Here is a 22288-nt window from a genome sequence, read left to right as displayed (position 1 = left end):
CAAATGCCCTACGACCTTGGTCAATGCTAACCAAACCACTCTCTCAGCAGTAGCCCCGTCCGCTCATGCTCCGAGGAACTATACCGTCCGTCATCCTTGACAACCAGCCCCATGACTACCTCCATCATCGTGACGAGCCCCCTTAGCCCCAGGACCAGCCTGGACACATCCAGGAAGTTCCCTCCCATGATTTACAGGGAGAAGGCAGGGCAAAAGAAGGTGGGGCTGTCCATATCCCTGGCGACAGACACTGGGAGGAATGACGACGTATGGGCTCGCCGTGCCCTTACCTCGCCAAAACACGGCGGCACCACTGGTCCAAACCAGTTCCTGCCTGTTCCTTCAGCCGGGGCAACTACCACGCTGACCATCACCTGCCAGGGTCGCATGGGCAAGTCGGAGGTTGAAGGTCGCGAGGGCAACAAACCGGCGGTGGAGAAATGTCCATCTTGGCTTGACGACGACCTCCCGCCAATGTGAGCTTGTCGTTCATTGACTAGGATTCAGAGACCGATACAAAATGCTCAGTTGGCTAAGGGAGGAGCATCACACCATAACAGCCACAACATATTGAGTTTCTCCCAGCCTACACAGATCAGATACAGAGAACTACATTACCTGTCATCCTTCAGTAGACGTTTAGAAATCCTGCTTCATACGCATGTGGCCATGACCTCGAGCAGTGATGCACACCTCTGGATGGCAAACATGAAGAATGCATGACCTTTCTCTATTTATACTTTATATATTTTATTTGTTCATTTGGGTTTGTATGTTTTTGCGCATGTGAAGAAATGACAGTGACCTTTTAAGTAACCTTGCATGGTGACCTCTGAAATTCGACCATTTCAAATACACACTGGTTACAGCAACTCCCTCAATCATATTTACATTGTATTACTTTCTTAGCTTTGTCCAAGGAGTGTTGCTATTTAATAATTGTTGAATATACAGGGCTGTGCATGTATGCATGAATGTGCCTAAACACTTGCAGATATATGCATACATGGTAAACATATTACATAGAGTAGACTTAAACTCTATTACCAGAATGCACTGGTAGTAGTAGAAAAATGGCCTTTCGCTCTGTGGCAGATATGACAAATACATACAGCCCGTAAAACAATTTAAATGCTGTTCGTTTCATAAGACCGCTCGTCTCTCAGTCTTGTGGCCAGTCTTAATAGGACCACAAGACACACTTTCACTCGCATCCTTCCCAACGTCAGAAAGGCAGCTTTTAAAAGCCCTCTGGCCTGGAACTTAAACCGGTTAACCCAAGCCTCCAAATTGCGTATTGTTCTGGCGAAAGACGAAGAACCCCATCTTTGAAGATGCGTTATGAGCAGGCTAATAAAATATGCATGCTTTTTAATGCTAGTTTTATTTTAGACTGCATCATGAGATCATTTCCATCTGCGCCATACAATATTCTGTAGAGGCCTATATTAGTGCAGTGAATTCAGTGTTTTTTTTTTCTCCCCAAGTGCTGAGCTGGCTGTGTTCTTGTTTAGAGTGCCACCTTGTGTTCAAATGGACACTGTTTTCTGTAGATCTGTAGATCTAGCCAGAACAACTATACTGTAAACCCATCGTTTTTGTATTTAAGACAGTAATTGCTCATTTTGTAATAATACTGAACCTATAGTAAGTATCTCATTAAACTTTCTTGTTTCTTTACAAAGAGCTCATTCTGTTGTCAACGGTAACCCATAGAGTAAACCTACAGGTGTTTTCAACACGCCCCTATATTCCTTATATCACACATTCTCATATCTGTATGTATTGCGTTGTGTGTCCAGATCTGTATGTGTTGTAGTTGTGTGTTTGTTCATTAGTGTTTGTGCTCTTTCTCCATGTCTCTGCTTTCGTAGATTCAGTCACAGAGCTGCTAGTGTATCAGATGACCCAGAGTAAGTGGTTCTTTGTTACCCATCGGCAGCACATCCCTGCTAAACCACACCTGCAAAGTATCCCATCAAGGATGCCAGCTTCTAGACATGTCTATCTGTACGGAGCTGATGGGTGTAACTCTGGACTATTGGACTTTTAACCATGTTACACCCATCCTATTCATTTTTATTTGCCAGAAGTTGGGAGGGTCTAGCGGTTGACTTCAAATTAAGATCTGTCATCTGCATGTCTCACACTCACTCTCAAAAGCAAACGCTGGAACTCTAGACGTGCGCATGAATCCTAACTGCAAGGGTGCACCTGAAAATGTCTGTGAGCCACTTATCCAGCCTCACCGAGTTGGTGAGTCTCTTATAGCCTTCGAGGGTCTACTGTGGAATAGGATGCACCTAGATCACTCTCCTGTCTTGTGGACAGCTCATAGTCTCGTAAACCCCAAACCCTAGGCAACAGCAGTGACTAGGGTCTGATTTCAATGACGGACTCTTTTGGCAACTTCGATAAGGGGGGAAGATTGTTCTGGGGTGGGTCCTCTTCAGACAGACAACTCTTCTTTTTTTTTCTTTTTTAAAATCAGGAGACAGACATGCCTGAATGAAGATTCAAAACCAAAGTTTGCATGCAAAACCTTGCAGTGGTTTTACATTAACATTTACATTTTAGTCATTTAGCAGTCGCTCTGGATAAGAGCATCTTACATTAGTGCATACATAATTATTTTTGGGGTGGGGGGCACCATGGGATTTATTTTTGATACTCTTTGAAGAGGTAGGGTTTCGGACACTTTCAGATGGTTAGTTTTAGTGAAGCTAGTTGATGTTAATTAGCCACTTGCGAAATGCACTCATTAAAAATAACCTCTGTGATCTCCATCTTGCTAGATACTATTTAGTATGTTATTTAAGCGGATAAGATGGTAGACAGTGACGTAGTTCCTCTATGACAAACTCATGTTCTATTACATGCAGACGCTGTGAAGCCAGAACATTTGAAAATTGTGGAAGGCTAGAGAGACTAGAGAGCTCACCATATGATGCATGTCACATACACTCACAAACAAGTATATGTACAAGGTATGAGGCTCTCACTGTGGTTCTCAAAAGTAAAAAACCTGGATCAAATGTATAACTGATGCTCTGTGCTGTTGTACAGATAGGCTACTGTATATATGACCTTATATAGCATGTTGCTTTACATGTTGTTATAATCTGCCTTTAATTATTAACGTTATCGCTGCTGCCTTCTGTTCTGCATGGTTCTACACAGTATAATACAAACTAATATATACAGAAGAGTAATATCCAATAATATGTGTGGTATTGTCAGAATCATGGTGAGTTCCTTTTTGGGTTTGAGAAGGTGCATCTAACCATCGACTCAGTTTGACCTTTCCTGGCTGAACTTTCATCACTACGGCAACTCCAAACATTACTCCATCTTATGTTCCTTTAAAATAAAACTCTTTCTGTCTATACCATATACATTACTTTTCTCCCAGTGAATCTCTCTATAACTCCTTTCATATCCTTCTCCTTTTTTTCCCCTCAGAAGTGTGAGCATGATTGACATGCGTTGTGAGGAGGACGCCATCTTGCCACACCACAGCCAGGTGCGCCACGAGCTCATGCACAACCAGTACAACATGATGAAGGAGGAAGAGGACCACTGGCAGGATGTAAGCACTCTCTCTCACACACGCATATGCACATGCGAATACACTTTTATACACACATTTACACTTACTCACACTTTATCATACAGTTGCACACACACACCTACACATTCAAGCATTCATACAGTCACACATCTACTGTCGGTCTGTTAGGACCTAGCCCGGTGGAAGAGTCGCAGGAGAAGCGTCTCCCAGGACCTGATTAAGAAGGAGGAAGAGAGGAAGATGATGGAGAAGCTGATGACGGGTGAAGGGGGGGCCATCTCTCAGAGGAGGAAGAGCATCAAAACCTACCGGGAGATTGTTGAGGAGAAGTACGTCACAAGGAAATCCTCCATTTTAGATCGAATCCTGGTTTCCATATTGTTGGTTGTTTCCATGTGCTGTATAGGCCTATACCTACTCTCTTCTCTCGTAGCCTGTGTTTTTTTTTTATCTCATCCTGGCCTCAACCTATTTTATAATTGCATCAGGGGATCATAGCATGTTTCAACAATGATGCTTTTGTCAGTGTGTAGCCAGTCACATGGCCCCTGTCTCATCTTGTCCTACCGTCTCTCCTCCCCTAGGGAGCGTCGTGAGAACGACCTCCGCGAGGCCTACCGGTTGGCCCGCACCCCTGAGGAGGCAGCGTTGGTCCTCCACCGCTACGCCCAGCGCTTCACCATCAGTGAAGCGGTGTTGGAGCGCCTGCAACTGCCCAAACTGCTGGACAGGAGCATCTCTGAGGATCCCACCGCTACCACCAACACACGTCTCACCCTCACCCCCACTTCCTGTTCTCCCACCCCCACCTCCCCGGAAGAAGATACAAATGGCCCCCTGAAGTACCTGAGGCAGCAGTCGCTCCCGGCACCCAAGTTTACCGCTACTGTTGAGGCCCAGGTGGTGGGGTTCCCCCAGGGTTTGTCTCATCGCCCCCAGATTCGGTCGCGCAAGCCTGAACCAAACCCCTCGATCCGGGCCGTCTCACCCAAGTCTGTGCCTTTGCTGATGCCCAAGCCTTACAATCAACCCAAGGGCATGCAGATGCTGGTGGGACCCAGGCCAGGCAAGGTGTGGCACAAAATGCCAGCTAATGGCAAGGGTTTTATCAGTGTTATCACTAGTGTATTTTACTGTAACATTGTGTTTGAACAAAGGTTTAAATTACCAGGGGGGCCGTGGGCTTGTTCGCCACTCATCCCTCAAAGTAGTTTGAATGTTTTGTTCAGCCTGGTCTTCCAAGGGCACACAAATGTATTGTGTAAATGGAACCCTGATCTTGGCATTTAAATTAGAATAGAAGACAGAAACCATGGAGATTAGGTGTCATGTTTTCAGACAAAAATATATAAATCCCTTTTCCTTCTTCCCCAAAGTCTGTTGCAACATCTCAATTCAGCATAACAGGATGTTCATTTTCATCCTCGGAACCATTTGCCAAATGGGCCTATTCCAAAGGAAGATAACATGCTTTGGGGTTATTATGGGAACAAACCGGGACTTCTTTCACTTCTGTGTCTGGAATCTCTTATTTGGAGCTGAGGGGAGCCTGAATGGGGGGCTCTATTCCGTATTGACTTAAGAAGTTGACAAGTAGTCCCTCTCAATGTGAAGTGGGTCTCTGGGCAGACAGAGAGTACCACACAGACTGAGGGGGTGATTCTGGGTAGTGAGTCCCCCTTCATTCAACAAACCCCCCTGTGTGTCTGGAGTACTCTGTGCTCCTCACACATGCATTACAGCCTTTCATTCAGTCCCAGCATGTTATCAGGCTAGCTGAATAGCTTATAGGCCAGAGTTACATGAATGAGTTACGGTTTTATTTACAACATGGCAACTTCCGGTCTGGGTGGTCTGGAGTACAACTGTGTGGTCATAATGCAGTCGTTGCTGTGGAATTTGGGAGTTCACCCCAGTTGACTGTTCTTGTATTGCTGTCTGAAGGATATTTTTGGCATGGATACAGTATCTCTAAAATTGTGTTTTAAGTGTTTGATTTTGACATTGAAATGCATCTTTGTAGTATGTATACATGTGTGTGTTCTCTAAGCCTTCAGTCTCTAACCTGTGTACTCAGGTGGACGGCTTGCTGCGAGTGAACGGCGACATGGGAAACGATGAGGTCACCACTCCAGAGAGCGAGGGAAGGACCTCCCCTCTACGGTTCTACCCCTCCCCTGCCCTCCCTACAGCCTCTTCTGATGGTTCTGACACACACCCATGTGAGGCCACTCCCCCACCCACACACAGCCCCTCCCCCAGGGCAAGTCTATTACCAGCCATGCCAGAAGTGGCACAGTGTGGCACAAGCACAGGCACTGCAGTGACATCATCTTCAGTGCCAGGAGAAAGTGATGCCCAGAAGAAGGATAATGCACAGGAGTCTACACCGCCTAGCCGGCCCACCTCACTGCCCTCGGTGAGCACTCAATTACATGCAGCCAGCCGGCTTTGTTTCTGTGGAAAAAAAACATACATTATCTAAAAGGTCTGAAAAGACTTGGAACAATGTAAATTGTGGCTTGCATCTTGACAAACTGTCAGTGGTGTAAAGTACTTAAGTAAAAATACTTGAAAGTACTACTTAAACCTCTTCAGGATCTGCCCCCTTTTATATGGTCTAAAATGACATACCCAAATCTAACTGCCTGTAGCAAGGATATGCAAACTTTGAAGTTTGTTTAAATGTTAAATTAATGTAGGTGAATATAACACATTAGATCTGGTAAAAGATAATACAAAGAAAAAAATATGTATTTAAAAAAAATGATTGTACAATCTTTAAAATGCCAGAGAAGGGCCATAATGTATTATTCTAGCTGAGGCACAATTGAGATTTTGGCCACTAGATGGCAGCAGTGTAGGTGCAACATTTTAGACTGATCCAATGAACCATTGAATTCCTGTTCAAAATGTTGTATCAAGACTGCCCAAATGTGCATTATTGTTAATTATGCCTAATTATTAATACATTTTCAATTTCATAAATGTGCACTCTCTTCAAACAATAGCATGGTATTATTTCACTGTAATAGCTACTGTAAATTGGACAGTGCAGTTAGATTAACAAGAATTTAAGCTTTCTGCCAATATCAGATATGTCTATGTCCTGGGAAATTATCTTGATACTTACAACCTCATGCAATCACATTAGTCTAAGTTAGCTCAACTGTCCACGGGGGGACCCAGCAATCCTGTCGTTTTTGGGGGGTATCTGTACTGTACTTTACTATTTATATTTTTGCCAACTTATACTTCACTACATTCCTAAAGGAAATTATGTACTTTTTACTCCATACATTTTCCCTGACACCCAAAAGTACTCATTACATTTTGAATGCTTAGCAGGACAGGAAAATGGTCTAATTCACACACTTATCAAGAGAACATCCCAGGTCATCCCTACTGCCTCTGACCTGGCGAACTTACTAAACACATGCTTCGTTTGTAAATTATATGAGAGTATTGAAGTATGCCCCTGGCTATCTGTAAATTAATAAAACAAGAAAATGGTGCTGTCTAGTTTGCTTAATATAAGGAATTTGAAATGATTTATACTTTAACTTTTGATACGTAAGTATATTTTAGAAATTAAATGTACTTTTGATACTTAAGTATATTTAAATCCAAATACTTTTAGACTTTCTCAAGCAGGATAAAACTAGTTGACTTTCACTTTTACTCAAGTCATTTTCTATCAAGATATCTTTTACTCAAGTATGACAATTGGGTGCTTTTTCCACCACTGCAAACTGCTGACTGAAAGCCTACATACAGTCCATAGATAGGATAAAGCAACATTGTGTCAGAAAGGTCATGACTTCAACAAAAGGAAGGAGGAGGATGCATAATCAGACTATTTCTTCCTGTGGGTGTCCCTACAGGAGCTGCAGAGCACAGAATGTCTTGTGGAGGCGGGAGGCAGGTCTGCTGCAGGCCCACTGGGGGAGGAGCCCAACACAACAGAGACTGCAGTACAGCCCTCTCCAGCTACAGGTCTGTTCCTATGTGTTACCTAGGAGACTAACTGCTGCTACTCTGACACCTAGTGGTTGTCATTTATATTGTTTCTATAAACCATCAAATCCTTTTGCTATTCAATGTGCATTCTAGGAATTTATTACTCATTGTCTGATTAGCAAATTAACACTTTAAGCTGTTAAACAAATTATTCATCTTGGTCTTCCTGTGGTTAAAGTCACATTAGGACACACTGTCTGGGCTTACCGTAGACTCTGATGCAGAGTCTTGCTCTGATTCATCTAGACATGTGTCCGTCTGGTTTTCAGAGTCACAACAAGCTCCCAAAGAACAAACAGAAGTGTGTATGAATGCCACAGCGACTAGACAGAACACCACTATCCTCCGTCCAGTCCTATCAGAGCACGCCACACAACAAGCTCAACCAATGACCGCACCGGTGAGATCACCTGCCAACCAATCAATGGCCCCCAATGCTGCGAATAGTCCATCATTTGTGCGCTGCTCTACCTCAAGCAGAAGCCGTACCCAGGAGTGTGCAGAGCCATAGAACTTTCAGATAGAAATGTAGAACAGACCTGATTCTATACTGTGTAGAATAGGGTATCACAAATCTATCAATTAAATTTCTCTCTGATACATTCTAACTATAAATATTTTTGAAGAATCCTCTGGTCATGTTTTGATCATTGTGTTTCTGACTTTTCTGGGATGATCTTAGGTCAGTGAGCCCAGCCTGGAGGTGTCTCGGAGAGCAGATGAAGTTGCTACCTTGGCTGATCCAGGACCTGTCAGAAACAAACCACCATGTGAAGCTCCCACAACAGGTAAGCAAAATTTGTTTTCAGAACAGAATTAACCTCCAACTGCCTTTTTGACAAAAGTCTTTATTTCCCGCAGCCCTCTCAGCTATGCTATCTCACACCAAACACTTTTTTTCCCTTTGCGTCTCCAACTGGCACTCTGTATGTTTGCTTGTGAACTCTCTATCTATCCCCTCCTTTTCTCCTCCTCACCCCCTTAACCTCCCTCCTTCCTCCCCTCTCCTTGCTTGTGCTATAGAGCTGGCTAACAGTGCCAGTTGTCCACCAGCAACCGGCAACCCTAGGTTAGGCCTACGTTGGGAGTTCTTCACCACGCCAGGTAAACTGCTCACTGTTTAGTTGAGCTTGCCTGTAACCCTCTTTGGGGTTCACGAACTCATGCATAGCACAGGTTTTCCCCATGGCTTCCCCGGAGGCTGGGTGACAGCATTGGAAACCTGTTTCCTCACTCTACTGGTTTTGTCATTTACTATTGGAGTCCTGTGGAGTCTTATAATGCTGTAATTACTATAGTAACAATGTTAATACAACATTTCTACGTATAACTACAGTGTTACTAATGAACTGAACGTTTTCTTAAGATTTGAATCGGACAACTTTGTGTCGGAGGTAAAACAAATGGAAGCATCGTTACAAATGTTTGGGAGAGTTGTTGTTAAACAGTCTGATGATTTAAAGTTGTTCAGGGGATGCAACACACACAAAAGCCCAGACAAAATAAGTGGACATGTGTTAAAGCACTGTGCTGAACCAATTGGCTGGTGTTTTTAGACATTTTCCTATCCTCACTCGATCAGCAGCACGTGCCAGTATTGTGGAAAAACTCAATAATTATACCCATTCCTAAAGCATCTTATCCCTTTGTGCTGAATGACTACCGCCCTGTCGCCTTGACATCCTTAGTAATGATATGCCTTGAGAAACTTGTGAAAAGTCATATTCTCAGCGTCACCCTGAAGCTTCTTGACCCATTTCAGTTTGCCTATCAGCCTAGCAGAGGAGTTGATGATGCCATTCTTACCCTCTTTAACATGGTCTATAGACATCTAGAGGGTGTCAAATCCCATTTAGGGTTCTGTTTGTTGACTTTTCTTCTGCCTTCAACACAATTTCCTTAGATGGGGGCTAGTTTTGTGGCTGTTGGACCTCCTGAGCCAACGCTCAAAGCGAGACAAAATGGGTCCCCACGTGTCGGACATACGCAATACCAACACAGGCTCTCCTCAGGGATGTGTTTTGCCCCCACTCCTGTACATCTTGTACACTAATAGTTGTACTAGTTCCCATCCTAACAGACACCTCATTAAGTTTGCTGATGACACTGCCTTGATCAGCCTGTTGCATGATGACGAGGAACATCACGGCCCGGTCCTAGATGACTTTGTAGAGTGGTGTGAGAAATCACACTTGGTCCTCAATACCAACAAGACCAAAGAGATGTGCATAGACTTCAAGCTTTCAATGTACACTATACTGACTCTGTTTTACAAATCTTTCATTGAGAGTATTTTAACTTTTTGTATTGTTTGTTGGTTTGGTAATGCCACTGTCAGCCAGAGAAATATGCTGAGGATTATCACTACAGCAAGCAAGGTACTTTGTGTCAAACAGACAGGCCTGGATGAGATCTTTAAGGTCAGGGCCCGCCAAGGCTCACAAAATCATTTTAGACCCAAGCCACCCCCTGTACCCAGACTCTGAACTACTCCCCTCTGGGCGCAGGTATAGGGCACCCCTCAGCAGGAAAAACAGAACTAAACAATCATTTGTGCCAGGTGTGATATCCCTCCTAAATAGCTTGGGCTAATGTTCCTATCGACTCAGTAAGACCAGCAGGCTAGTCTTTAAAAAAAAAATGTTTTATTGGTATGTAACTGTTATAAAAGTTGCATTGTCAATTTTGTTTTGTATTTAAACGACACTTTAAACGTGTACATGACACTGCAAAAAATTGTAAGTAAGAGTTTTAAATAAATAAGAGAAACTTCTTGTAAAGTGTTAAAGAATTGTTGAATGTAGATTTTTAGTGTACTTTTGCACAGGAAACTGTAATTGTTAGCCACTCAGTAATGACAAATACCACACAGCTTGTAGCTTTTCAGCAACTCAATATTCACCTTCATACCTTCTCACCTAGATTTGTTCCCTGCCACCTTTCACTTCATTCCCTCATTCCTTTACTTGACATTCATTATTTAAATAGCTTTTGCGTTCACACAAAGACAGTGTAATGACTAAAAAGATCATGTCCACTCCGCAACAGTTCCTGTGTTTTGAACAATGTTTGTTTTCTAACCGACTACCCTTTTCACTGTATCTCTATTTCATAGAGGGGGCAGAGCAGGAGCGTGGTACAGCAGCGGTGAGTCCATTCTAACTGTTCCATCTGCTATAATCTTTCCTGGTACGAGTTCTAAATGGGGTTTTACTAGTTCTCATCTGGTTGACACAAAAACAATGGTGTCAATACCGTCCCAAATGCATTGGATACAATGCATTTTAACAGACAATCCAGGGTTGTGTTCATTAGGGCACACAGCAACAAAACCGTGAAACCAAAACAAACTTTTCTTATTGGGCAAGTTCATTATTGGCTCTGTTTCACTCCATTTCAGAGCGTGTTTTTCCGTTTTGTCTACTGAGCACAATCCATTTGTTGTTTTTCTAATATATTTAGTACCTCCCTAAAACCCAATGCTTGATAGGTTGAGCCAATGAACAATGACCAATCAGATGAGGATTATGTACAAAGTGCCCAGCCTTGCACTTCATCCCCTCATCTCTCGCTCTTTTCTCTCTCCTTAGTAGGACACCTTTGGCTAGCATGGACATAGTGCTGTTGTAGATCAACTGTCTCCTCTCTTCCCTTTCTGTGGATGTGTGTGTACTTTGGTTTATGAATATGTGGGTTGGCGTGTGTGCGTGTGTGAGCTCTGGGTGGGCTCTATCAGGTCACTCAGGTGTCATCCCCGGTAGTGGCCCAGGCTAAGCGGGGTGACCGCTGGTCTTGGGACCCAAATGAGGAGCGAAAGCGTCAGGAAAGGTGGCAGCAAGAGCAGGAGCGCATGCTTCAGGTAGAGTTAAGCTACTAAAGACCCAAAAGCTAGGCCTGATTTTAGCATGCTGCCAAATACTAAATAACAAAAGCTAGGCCTGATTTAGCATGCTGCTATATACTCATTAAGAAAAGCTAGGCCTGAGTTAGTATACGGCTAATAATATGTTAACAAAAGGCCAGAGTTAGCATGCTAAAGCTAGGCCTGAGTTAGCATGATGTCCTATTGACTTTAGCTAAAGATAGGCCCGAATAAGCCTGCTGATTACTGAATCTATGGTCTGCAGCACCAGTTACATTTACCCAAAGCAGGTGCTAACTTTCTGTTAGCTTGCAGACACATTTTAATTAACCACAATCCTGCTTAGTCATCTGCCTGCTCTGAGTCTGAAGTCAACCCCCAATGTGCTACTCACTGCTGTGCGCACAGTGGCCACAGAGCGGCAGCATTGCACAATAAAAGCTGTGTGCTATGGCATGACCTGCGTGTCTCACACACTCGCCAGAGCCCCAAATCTTCCGCCAGTCAACTTCGCTCTCCTCCTCTACCTACCCATCATAATGTGTCTCAATACTCCAAATAGCCTTATTTTCTTCATCCTCGCCTAACCTATATTCTCAGATCTATAAATCTACAGATGAAGGTGAGAAGAAAAGAAAGCCATTTTAGACTATTGAGATCCACCCACAGGGTTTGCTTTGCTGATGCATGAACCCTTGTCACCTTAGACTCCTAAACCACCTTGTCAGTGCATGGTGTGTCTGTTTCTTTGGTTGGCAGCTTTTTAATGTATTTTCTCTCTTTTACAACCCTCATCATACACGCATGCTATGTTTGTGTATGCCCACTTTTTCCTGTCACATGATTGGCTCATGCTTCTCATTGGTACTTAATATAGACCTGAAATAACACAATATATTTATTTTAGATGAAATCCAATGTTAATGGATAGTTCATTCGAAATCTAAGTTAATCAGATGTTTTCATATTTCAAAAGGAGTCTGAAGTTGAGTCTTCCACCTTTCAATGAAAAAGACACATTCTTTTCAATAGTTCCTTGTTGATTACAATCCCAACATGTTTTGCATGTCAGCAGTCAAGTTTTCAAGACATTGGATTTTCATGAAGCAAAGTGTCATGAGCCATCATCATGTTTTAGGGAGAGTGATAAGTACTTTGTTAGTTACTAAAACACGAAAAATGGCAAATCCCAATATGCTTTATGGTCCAATAGGCATCTTTTCTGACCATCCGTCTATCTGTATGACATGTCATCGATGATGAATGTGTGCCATCTCTCGTTGCCATGGTAATAGGAGAAGTACCAGCATGAGCAGAGAAGCTGAAACAGGAGTGGGAGAGAGCGCAAAGAGAGGTGGAAGACGAGGAGAGGAGATACCATGAGGAGGTGTGTTGAGTGAGTGTGTGTGCGAATATGAAAGTGGCTGCTGAATGAATACAAACCCCAATTTCTCCCTCCCTATTACTCCCCCTCCCTCCCTATTACTCCCCCCCCTCCCCCTCCCTATTACTCCCCCTCCCTCCCTATTACTCCCCCTCCCTCCCTATTACTCCCCCTCCCTCCCTATTACTCCCCCTCCCTCCCTATTACTCCCCCCCCTCCCTATTACTCCCCCTCCCACCCTCACTATTACTCCCCCTCCCTCCCTCACTATTACTCCCCCTCCCCCACCCTCACTATTACTCCCCCCCCTCCCACCCTCACTATTACTCCCCCTCCCTCCCTCACTATTACTTCCCCTCGATCCCTCACTATTACTCTCCCTCGATCCCTCACTATTACTCTCCCTCCCTCCTTCACTATTACTCTCCTTCCCTCCCTCCCTCACCATTACCCTCCCTCCCTCCCTCACTATTTTTCTCCCTCCCTCACCATTACCCTCCCTCCCTCACTATTACTCTCCCTCCTCCCTCCCTGCCTATTACTCCCCCGTTTCTATTTCTGGTGGTCCTGTAGCTCAGTTGGTAGAGCATGGCGCTTGTAACGCCAGGGTAGTGGGTTCGATCCCCGGGACCACCCATACGTAGAATGTATGCACACATGACTGTAAGTCGCTTTGGATAAAAGCGTCTGCTAAATGGCATATATTATATATATATTATTATATTATATTTCTCTCCCTCCCGCCCTCTTTCGCTCTCCCGCTTTTCTTCATTCCCTCCCTTTTTCCACAGGAGCGAAGGATACTAGAGGAGACTGTGGCCCCTCTGACCCCCCTCTCCTCCACCCTGCCCTCGCCCATCCGGGGGGATACCCCCGCGCCTATGGACCCCCAGGACACCATCGTCCGGTCGCTGGCCGACTGGGAACGCAAGCAGGAGCTGCTGGAGAGACAGGGGGTGAGAGGAGAAGTTATATTGGGTTACCTTTCAAATTAAAATAACGTGTTGTAAATATGTATATGCAGTACATTCGGAAAGTATTCAGACCCCTTGACTTGTTCCACATTTTGTTACGTTACAGCATTATTCTGTTTTTTTCCCCCTTGTCAATCTACATACAATACCGCATAATGGCAAAGTAAAAACAGTTTTTTAGATTTATTAAGAATGTAAAACTAAAATATCACATTTACATAAGTATTCAGACCTTTTACTCAGTACTTTGTTGAAACACCTTTGGCAGAGATTACAGCCTCAAGTCTTCTTGAGTACGACGCTAAAAGCTTGGCACACCTGTATTTGGGAAGTTTATCCGATTCCTCTCTACAGATCCTCACAAGCTCTGCCAGGTTGGATGGGGCGCTTTGCTGCTATTTCCAGGTCTCTCCAGAGATGTTCTATCGTGTTCAAGTCTGGGCTCTGGCTGGGCAACTCAAGGACATTCAGAGACCTGTCCCGAAGCCACTCCTGCGTTTTCTTGGCTTGTGTGCTTAGGGTCGTTGTCCTGTTGGAAGGTGAACCTTCGCCCGAGTCTGAGAACCTGTTCCAGAACGCTCAGGATCTCTCTGTACTTTTCTCCGTTCATCTTTGCCTCGATCCTGACTAGTCTCGCAGTCCATACCACTGCAAAACATCCCCACGGCAAGATGCTGCCGTCACCATGCTTCACCGGAGGAATGGTGAAAGGTTTCCTCCAGACGTGACCCTTGGCATTCAGGCCAAAGAGTTCAATCTTGGTTTCATCAGACCAGATAATCTTGCTTATCATGGTCTGAGATTCTTTTGGCAAACTTCAAGCGGGCTGTAATGTGCATTTTATTGAAGAATGTCTTCTGTCTTGCCACTCTACCAAAAAGGCCTGATGGGGGGGGGCAGCAGAGATGGTTTGTTGTGGAAAATTTTTGGTCAATCATATTTCACAAATACTGGAGCATGTGGGTTTAATAGACTTTTTATTACTTCATAATAAAAGCCGAGCTGCATCATAAAGACAACTGCCTTCCAGCCTTGGCACACATGTTTTATACATTTGTCCTTCTTACGTCATACTCATAGTAACTCCTCTTAATGGCTTATCACCTCTGGCATTTAGCCACCGTTATCATATTGCCTTAACATTAGGACATGCAACCTGTAGAGTCACAGAAATAGTTTAATGCATGTAGGACCATAGCAACTACCGATACCGATTATTGGAGGACCAAAAAAGCTGATACCGATTAATTGGCCAATTTTCTTTTTTTATAAATAAAAAATATTTAATAATTGTTTATTTGTAATAATGACAATTACAACAATACTGAATGAACACTTATTTTAACTTAATATAATACATCAATAAAATCAATTTAGCCTCAAATAAATAATGAAACGTGTTCAATTTGGTTTAAATAATGCAAAAACAAAGTGTTGGAGAAGAAAGTAAAAGTGCATTATGTGCTATGTAAGAAAGCTAACGTTTAAGTTCCTTGCTCAGAACATGAGAACATATGAAAGCTGGTGGTTCCTTTTAACATGAGTCTTCAATATTCCCAGGTAAGAAGTTTTTGGTTGTAGTTATTATAGGACCATTTCCCTCTATACCATTTGTATTTCATTAACCTTTGACTATTGGATGTTCTTATAGGCACTTTAGTATTGCCAGTGTAACAGTACAGCTTTCGTCCCTCTCCTCGCTCCTCCCTGGGCTCAAACCAGGAACACAACGACAACAGCCACCCTCGAAGCAGCATTTCCCATGCAGAGCATGGGGAACAACCACTCCAAGGCTCAGAGCGAGTGACTTTTGAAACGCTATTAGCACGCGCTAACTAACTAGCCATTTCACTTCGGTTACACCAGCCTCATCTCGGGAGTTGATAGGCTTGAAGTCATAAATAGCGCAATGCTTGACGCACAATGAAGAGCTGTTGGCAAAACGCCCGAAAGTGCTGTTTGAATGAATGTTTACGCGCCTGCTTCTGCCTACCACAGCTCAGTCAGATATTTAGATGCTTGTATGCTCAGTCAGATTATATTCAATGCAGGACACGCTAGATAATATCTAGTAATATCATCAACCATGTGTAGTTAACTAGTGATTATGATTGATTGATTTGTTTTTTTATAAGATATGTTTAACTACCTAGCAATTTACCTTGGCTTACTGCATTCACGTAACAGGCAGTGCAACAAGAGAGAGGCAGGTCGTTATTGCGTTGGACTAGATAACTGTAAGGTTGCAAGATTGGATTCCCCGAGCTGACACGGTGAAAATCTGTTGTGCTGCCCCTGGACGAGGCAGTTAACCCACCGTTCCTAGGCCGTCATTGAAAATAAGAATGTGTTCTGAGCTGACTTGCCTAAAGTTAAATAAAGGTGTAAAAATATCATTAATAAATCTGCAAAATCGGTGTACCGATTTCCGATTGTTATAACTTGAAATCGGCCCTAAATGATCAGTCATTCCGATTAATCGGTCGACCTCTAATAGCAACAGACCTTGGCACTCTACAGGAATAATCAATAGATCTTATCCTGCTGACTCTTCTGAAAGGGGAACCCCTGTTCCAGAAAAGACCCAAGGGTTGTAACCATAGTTGGCCATAAGTTACAAGAATAACCACGTGCATGTCTAATTGTGTCCAATGACCTCGAGCACAAATACTTACACTAGTTTTGCTGGCTCCTTCTGTAATATATAATTGCCACGTATATACTGAAAATTCACAATAAAGGTTCTCCCATCTCCACAGAGGAACTCTAGAGCTCTTTCAGAGTGACCATTGGGTTCTTGATCACCTCCCTGACCAAGGCCCTTCTCCCCTGATTGCTCAGTTTGGCCGGGCGGTCAGCTCATGGAAGTCTTGTTGGTTACAAACTATTTCCATTTAAGAATGATGGAGGTCACTGTGTTCTTGGGGACCTTCAATGCAGCAGAAATGTTTCGGTACCCTTTGTTAACTCGAAATGACACAACAACAAGGTTCCAGTTTAACAACGTTTACTAAACCGTATTAGCACACTACGTCTTTTGGAGTTCTTTAGCAGCCAGCTCCTCTAGGCACTAGATGTGCTTTTGGTGCTATTCCAGTTAAGGATTCTTTAAGGGTACAACGCCTACCTTGTTGAGGCATTTCTTTGACTTCCTCAAACATTCAATTTTTACTCCAGTTACTGAGCTCGTCTAGCTTCACTTAGTCAAATGACACATCCTTTGTTTCCAGTGCATCGATTTTCCATTGGTTCAATTCTGAGATTATCGACAAGTGACCGGTCAGCTGACCCTGTTGTACCAGAAAGTGTAGCTGGTTCAGAGTACCGCAAGTTGTACCAGTTTGGTCTTTACCTGCTCCTCCAATGACTGTTTCTGGATGTGGAATACCACTTTCTTTGTCCATGTATTTAAGTGTGTCCAGTTTTCCGACTGGAACAACCATGTTGTCTTAACACATGTGGCTGTTGAATGTTTTCCTAATTTGAACGCTCAACAGTATTATCTGTGGCATGGTTGAAGGTGTCTGCTCCATTTCCTGTCAGTTTCAGTGTCCATGTCATTGGATAGGACATCTGGTTGGTGTGTGTCTGTTAATGTGTCCTTTTTGTCATTTTCATTAGGAGGCTGATTCTCAGCAACAGCCCCTCTATCTTGTTGATCATTTACTTTCCTCAATCTTGAGTGATGCACAATGGTGTCTCCGTGCCTCACATATATCACCACACCATCTTGGTTACTCCCGGTCCTTTCCACTCTTGACAGTCAACTCGTTTGAAGTACACTTTCCAGTCTTGTACTTCTCATCGGTGGGTCGAAGCTGTTTACGCAGAGCCCTGCTGTTACGGTTCTCTTGTGGTGAAGGAGAGTCGGACCAAAATGCAGCGTGATGATGATTCATGATATTTTAATGAAGGAAAAAACTTTACATGAAGATACTACAAAATAATGAAATGTGAAAAACGAAACAGCCCTATCTGGTGCAAACACAAAGACAGGAACAATCACCCACAAAACATATGGCTGCCTAAATATGGTTCCCAATCAGAGACAACGATACACACCTGCCTCTGATTGAGAACCACTCCAGACAGCCATAGACTTTGCTAGATAACTCCACTAAGCCACACACTCAACACCCCACAAAACCCCAAGACAAAACACACCACAATAAACCCATGTCACACCCTGGGCTGACCAAATAAATGAAGACAAACACAATATATTACGACCAGGGCGTGACACCTGCAAGTTCTCTCTGATCATATCTCAACACCGTTAAAAGGCACTCGACTCAGTGTAGGGACGTGGACTTCACTAATAAAGTGAAATTGTGAACTAACAGTTTTTAATTTATTAAATGGCTAATATGACCACAGTTAAGTAAGGCAGTGGGTTTTGTGATTTGGTGGATTTTAGGGTGATTGTAACTAACATTTTGAAACTGTCTTCATCCACCAGGGGAACACTGAGAGAGTGGTATGGAAAGGACAAGATAACGACAGGAGTAGTGACATCAGCACAGCGTCCAGAGATGAGAGTCTGAAAACAGCAGTCAGGTCAGTCTGAGAGTGTGTGTGTGTGTGGCCTTGAACTCTACAATGGTCATGAGAATAATGACTTTCTATATAATGCCATTAATGAAATGGAAATTAATTTAGCATTTAATCAATCAATCATCAACAGCTCAATCAGCCAGAACAGCAGTCAGGCAGACAAGCTGACACAGAGTTTGCAGAATGGTCAGAATGCACCACCCACCATGGCCGTTCCCCAGCCCCCCAACAAGAAACAAAATACAGAGGTCTTACTAGACTGCACCAAACCCAGACAGCAGGCGCCCTCTCGGGACAGGAGGTATGTGCAATGTCGGAACTAGAATTTTATACATTGGGTGGCCAAGTCTACTTTAGGCGGTCCATAGACCATGACAGAAAATGAGTGTGTCACCCTAACCTGGCATCTAAGGAGCATGAATGAATCATATGATTGCTGATTAGAGGTAGAAATGATAATTCACATAACCAGGAGTTCTTCAATGTGGTAGATGGTGTGCTCCAAAAGGGTTACTTCACTAGAATTCTTTAATATACTATGACTAGTCAGTGTCTCTACCTCGGAACTGCAGCTCAATTTCTCTCTCTCTCACTCACACGCACACAAACATACTGTACTCACATACTGGAGAGACTTGGGTCACTCTGTTTTCATGAATATAGAATCTGGGTCTATAAGTGTTGCACATCCAAAATATTTTAAGGAAATAAAGCACAAGCACCAAGGAGATAAGATGGCGTTTGTGTGTTACATAAATTGCATAGTTTATGTACAAAAATGTACACAATGCAATTTGACATACCAGGTATCAAGCAGAAACAGACTTGAAAAATAAAAATAATTTTGCTGCCAATCAAAATTACAAACTTACAGTATTGTGTGTGTGTTAACTAATAGCAAAGATAAGTTTTGGAATTGGCCTAATCAAGACCAAATTAAATCTGTGTGACATGATACCCTTTGGATTTATCATTGTGAATGTCCGTGTACTAGCTAGTACACAGTGTAGGTTTTAATCATGACCAGAGGGACCTCCTAAGTGCCAAATTATCCTAGGTAGATTTAAAAACAGCATAATTATGCGGTTCTGGTGAGAACTGGCAAAATGTTTCACAAACAAATCCATGTTGAGGGAGCGTGCCCTCCTTGACTCAACACTGAGGATTCAGAGGTGACTTAACCTGTCATCAACCATTGTTGTCCTAAGGTGGGTTTTAATCCGTTCTAAAGCTGAGAAGCTTTTAAGAACAGAAATCTTACAAAGTCGAAAAAGCTCATGGAAGGCCTCTTTTTTAAAGATTCTAGAAACATAACAAAGTCGAGGAAAGTAGACGGACTGTCCCTTCCACTTCTCTCTTATCAAGAAGCCGCTTGGTTTGATGTCCTCTAAATCGGACTCAAAGGTCTGAACAAAGGCAAACAGAGGCTCCTCATTCAAGAATGCATTCTCGCAATTCTTCTTCTCTGCAACTCAGCTATGAGTCTGTCAAGCACCTGATAAAAGATATCTCTTTGGAAGCTCTCACCATCACTTTGGTCACTATTTTTCTGTCCTACAGTGCTCATCATCAATGAGTCGTGAACTCTTAAGCTTGTTTTTAGGCTCTTTGACACACTGTTTATCCATTTATTTTGCAGTGCTCTGCAATCTCTTCAACCTCTTTACATAGTTCTCCAAAGTAACCCTCACTTCTGTAGTCCTGTAATGTGTCTGTAAAGGCACCTACTAGATCCACAGCCCTTGCTAGATTAAGAGCGCTTGATTGGAACATGTCTTTTGGCATCACCGAGCACTTTACAAAAGGTAACCAAGTGTGATATCCTGTAGCACTCTCAGAACTGCTGGTAGCCTGTCCCTCAGATTACGGCATGCCATGTATCTGCATGCCCACCTCACATCCCTCTCTGTAGTTCTCTGGGCTGCTGTGGATTACAGCTCTTTCTGAACTGCAAGCCACTTGAGATGAACGTACGAGCCAGATACAAAGTTCTAAAGCTTCTGCAGGAGAGCAAAACCGTGAACTGCCTCAGGCACTGATTTTACATCATTGACAAGAACCAAATTCAAACAATGTGCATTAGAGTGCACATAAAATGCAACTCTTGCACTGTTTTTAATCCGAGCAGACACACCAGAATGCTTTCCACTCATGGCGGATGCACCGGCATAGCCTTGCCCCACAAGATTATTTATGCTTTTCAAGGCAATAGCCAGATCATCATTTTTATGAGACCTGCTGCATCTAAGCTTTCAGCTGACTGAAAGTGTGAAAAGCTTTCGTGGATGGCAGTTGTAATAGTACCTCACAACTAAAGACATTTGTTATTTTTTCTTTTAAATCTTTGGTTTCATCTACAATTACTCTTAAAAATGTCACTTTGTACCATCTCAGCTCAGCCCTCAAGAAGTTTGTTCTGGATTTGGTGGCTTGTGTACTTAGCATTGCCACATACATTCATGCTTTTATCTATGAGAGGGTCATGCTTTTATCTATGAGAGGGTCATGCTTTGCTTTTTCTTTTAAGATTGTCAAACCATTACCCTTGTTAATGACCTCTGCATTATATTTTGAGTGGCAGTTAATAGGAGCACATCTGCAATTATTTTAATGTACGTACCATTTTCCTGCACTTTTCCTGTCCTCATTTATGACGTCTAACATTAATGAGTTGCTGTCAATAGCCCTTTTATGATGATTCCAAGCATACATGGCATTGATAAGATGCTCTGCCTTCGAATGGAGCTTAAACTCTGAATCTTTAAACAGTGCCTTTTTCCAGTTACAAAAAAACCTGACTGATGTGAAGGCAGATTCATTCAGGTCTATTGGGGCAGAGAAACGCCTACAGGAGAAACAAGTCGAATCTTGCCTTACAGAATATTCAAGCCACGAATTGTCCCTATACCAGGAGCTGTTGACAGCCCTTTTCCTAGTACCATGCTGAGTTCTGGGAAATGTTTTCAAACACTGCTGTACAGGAACCATTCTCTGGATCTTGAAATGTCTGAAATACACATTAAATAAAGTCTTTATGGAAATGTATAATTAAGGGATCCACAAGATTAGATGCTAACAGCTGCAAACTAAAATGTGTAGTTTAAAGTATAGGCCTGGCCTAACATTGGGTCCTTTTGGAACAGAAGTCTATCTCCCTTTTGTTTTCATGTTTAATTGAACCTATGCAAAAATAAGACATCCAATTTCCCACATTTTATTCCAATCTCAATCTCAATCTCAATTACAAATCCCCTTTATCATAACTGTATCTTAAAATCAACTAACAGCCTAAGTTAGTTGATCATGGCCAGGACTACTCTGCAGTAAGTTACTAGTTAGATCATGGCCAGGACTACTCTGCAGTAAGTTACTAGTTAGATCATGGCCAGGACTACTCTGCAGTAAGTTACTAGTTAGATCATGGCCAGGACTACTCTGCAGTAAGTTACTAGTTAGATCATGGCCAGGACTACTCTGCAGTAAGTTACTAGTTAGATCATGGCCAGGACTACTCTGCAGTAAGTTACTAGTTAGATCATGGCCAGGACTACTCTGCAGTAAGTTACTAGTTAGATCATGGCCAGGACTACTCTGCAGTAAGTTACTAGTTAGATCATGGCCAGGACTACTCTGCAGTAAGTTACTAGTTAGATCATGGCCAGGACTACTCTGCAGTAAGTTACTAGTTAGATCATGGCCAGGACTACTCTGCAGTAAGTTACTAGTTACTCTGCAGTAAGTTACTAGTTAGGCCAGGACTACTTGCAGTAAGTTACTAGTTAGATCATGGCCGGGACTACTCTGCAGTAAGTTACTAGTTAGATCATGGCCGGGACTACTCTGCAGTAAGTTACTAGTTAGATCATGGCCGGGACTACTCTGCAGTAAGTTACTAGTTAGATCATGGCCAGGACTACTCTGCA

At 43.0% G+C, this 22288-nt stretch overlaps 1 protein-coding gene across 1 annotated transcript in view; it reads left to right on the top strand.

Moving 5' to 3' along the window:
* The window catches only part of LOC123993529 (LIM and calponin homology domains-containing protein 1-like), a 151688-nt gene that overhangs the window by 120800 nt on the left and 8600 nt on the right, over nucleotides 1-22288 (top strand). The window contains 16 exon segments of the mRNA XM_046295777.1: nucleotides 51-476; nucleotides 1875-1913; nucleotides 3463-3589; nucleotides 3740-3900; nucleotides 4156-4642; nucleotides 5649-5990; nucleotides 7456-7567; nucleotides 7861-7991; nucleotides 8274-8379; nucleotides 10707-10738; nucleotides 11328-11450; nucleotides 12749-12767; nucleotides 12770-12840; nucleotides 13629-13793; nucleotides 18271-18368; nucleotides 18496-18666. Coding sequence (XP_046151733.1) covers nucleotides 51-476; nucleotides 1875-1913; nucleotides 3463-3589; nucleotides 3740-3900; nucleotides 4156-4642; nucleotides 5649-5990; nucleotides 7456-7567; nucleotides 7861-7991; nucleotides 8274-8379; nucleotides 10707-10738; nucleotides 11328-11450; nucleotides 12749-12767; nucleotides 12770-12840; nucleotides 13629-13793; nucleotides 18271-18368; nucleotides 18496-18666 — 2610 coding nt within the window.

Source organism: Oncorhynchus gorbuscha, linkage group LG13 (genome assembly GCF_021184085.1).
Source record: "Oncorhynchus gorbuscha isolate QuinsamMale2020 ecotype Even-year linkage group LG13, OgorEven_v1.0, whole genome shotgun sequence".
NCBI classification, from domain to species: Eukaryota; Metazoa; Chordata; class Actinopteri; order Salmoniformes; family Salmonidae; genus Oncorhynchus; species Oncorhynchus gorbuscha.
This window is presented reverse-complemented; position numbering and strand designations above follow the sequence as displayed.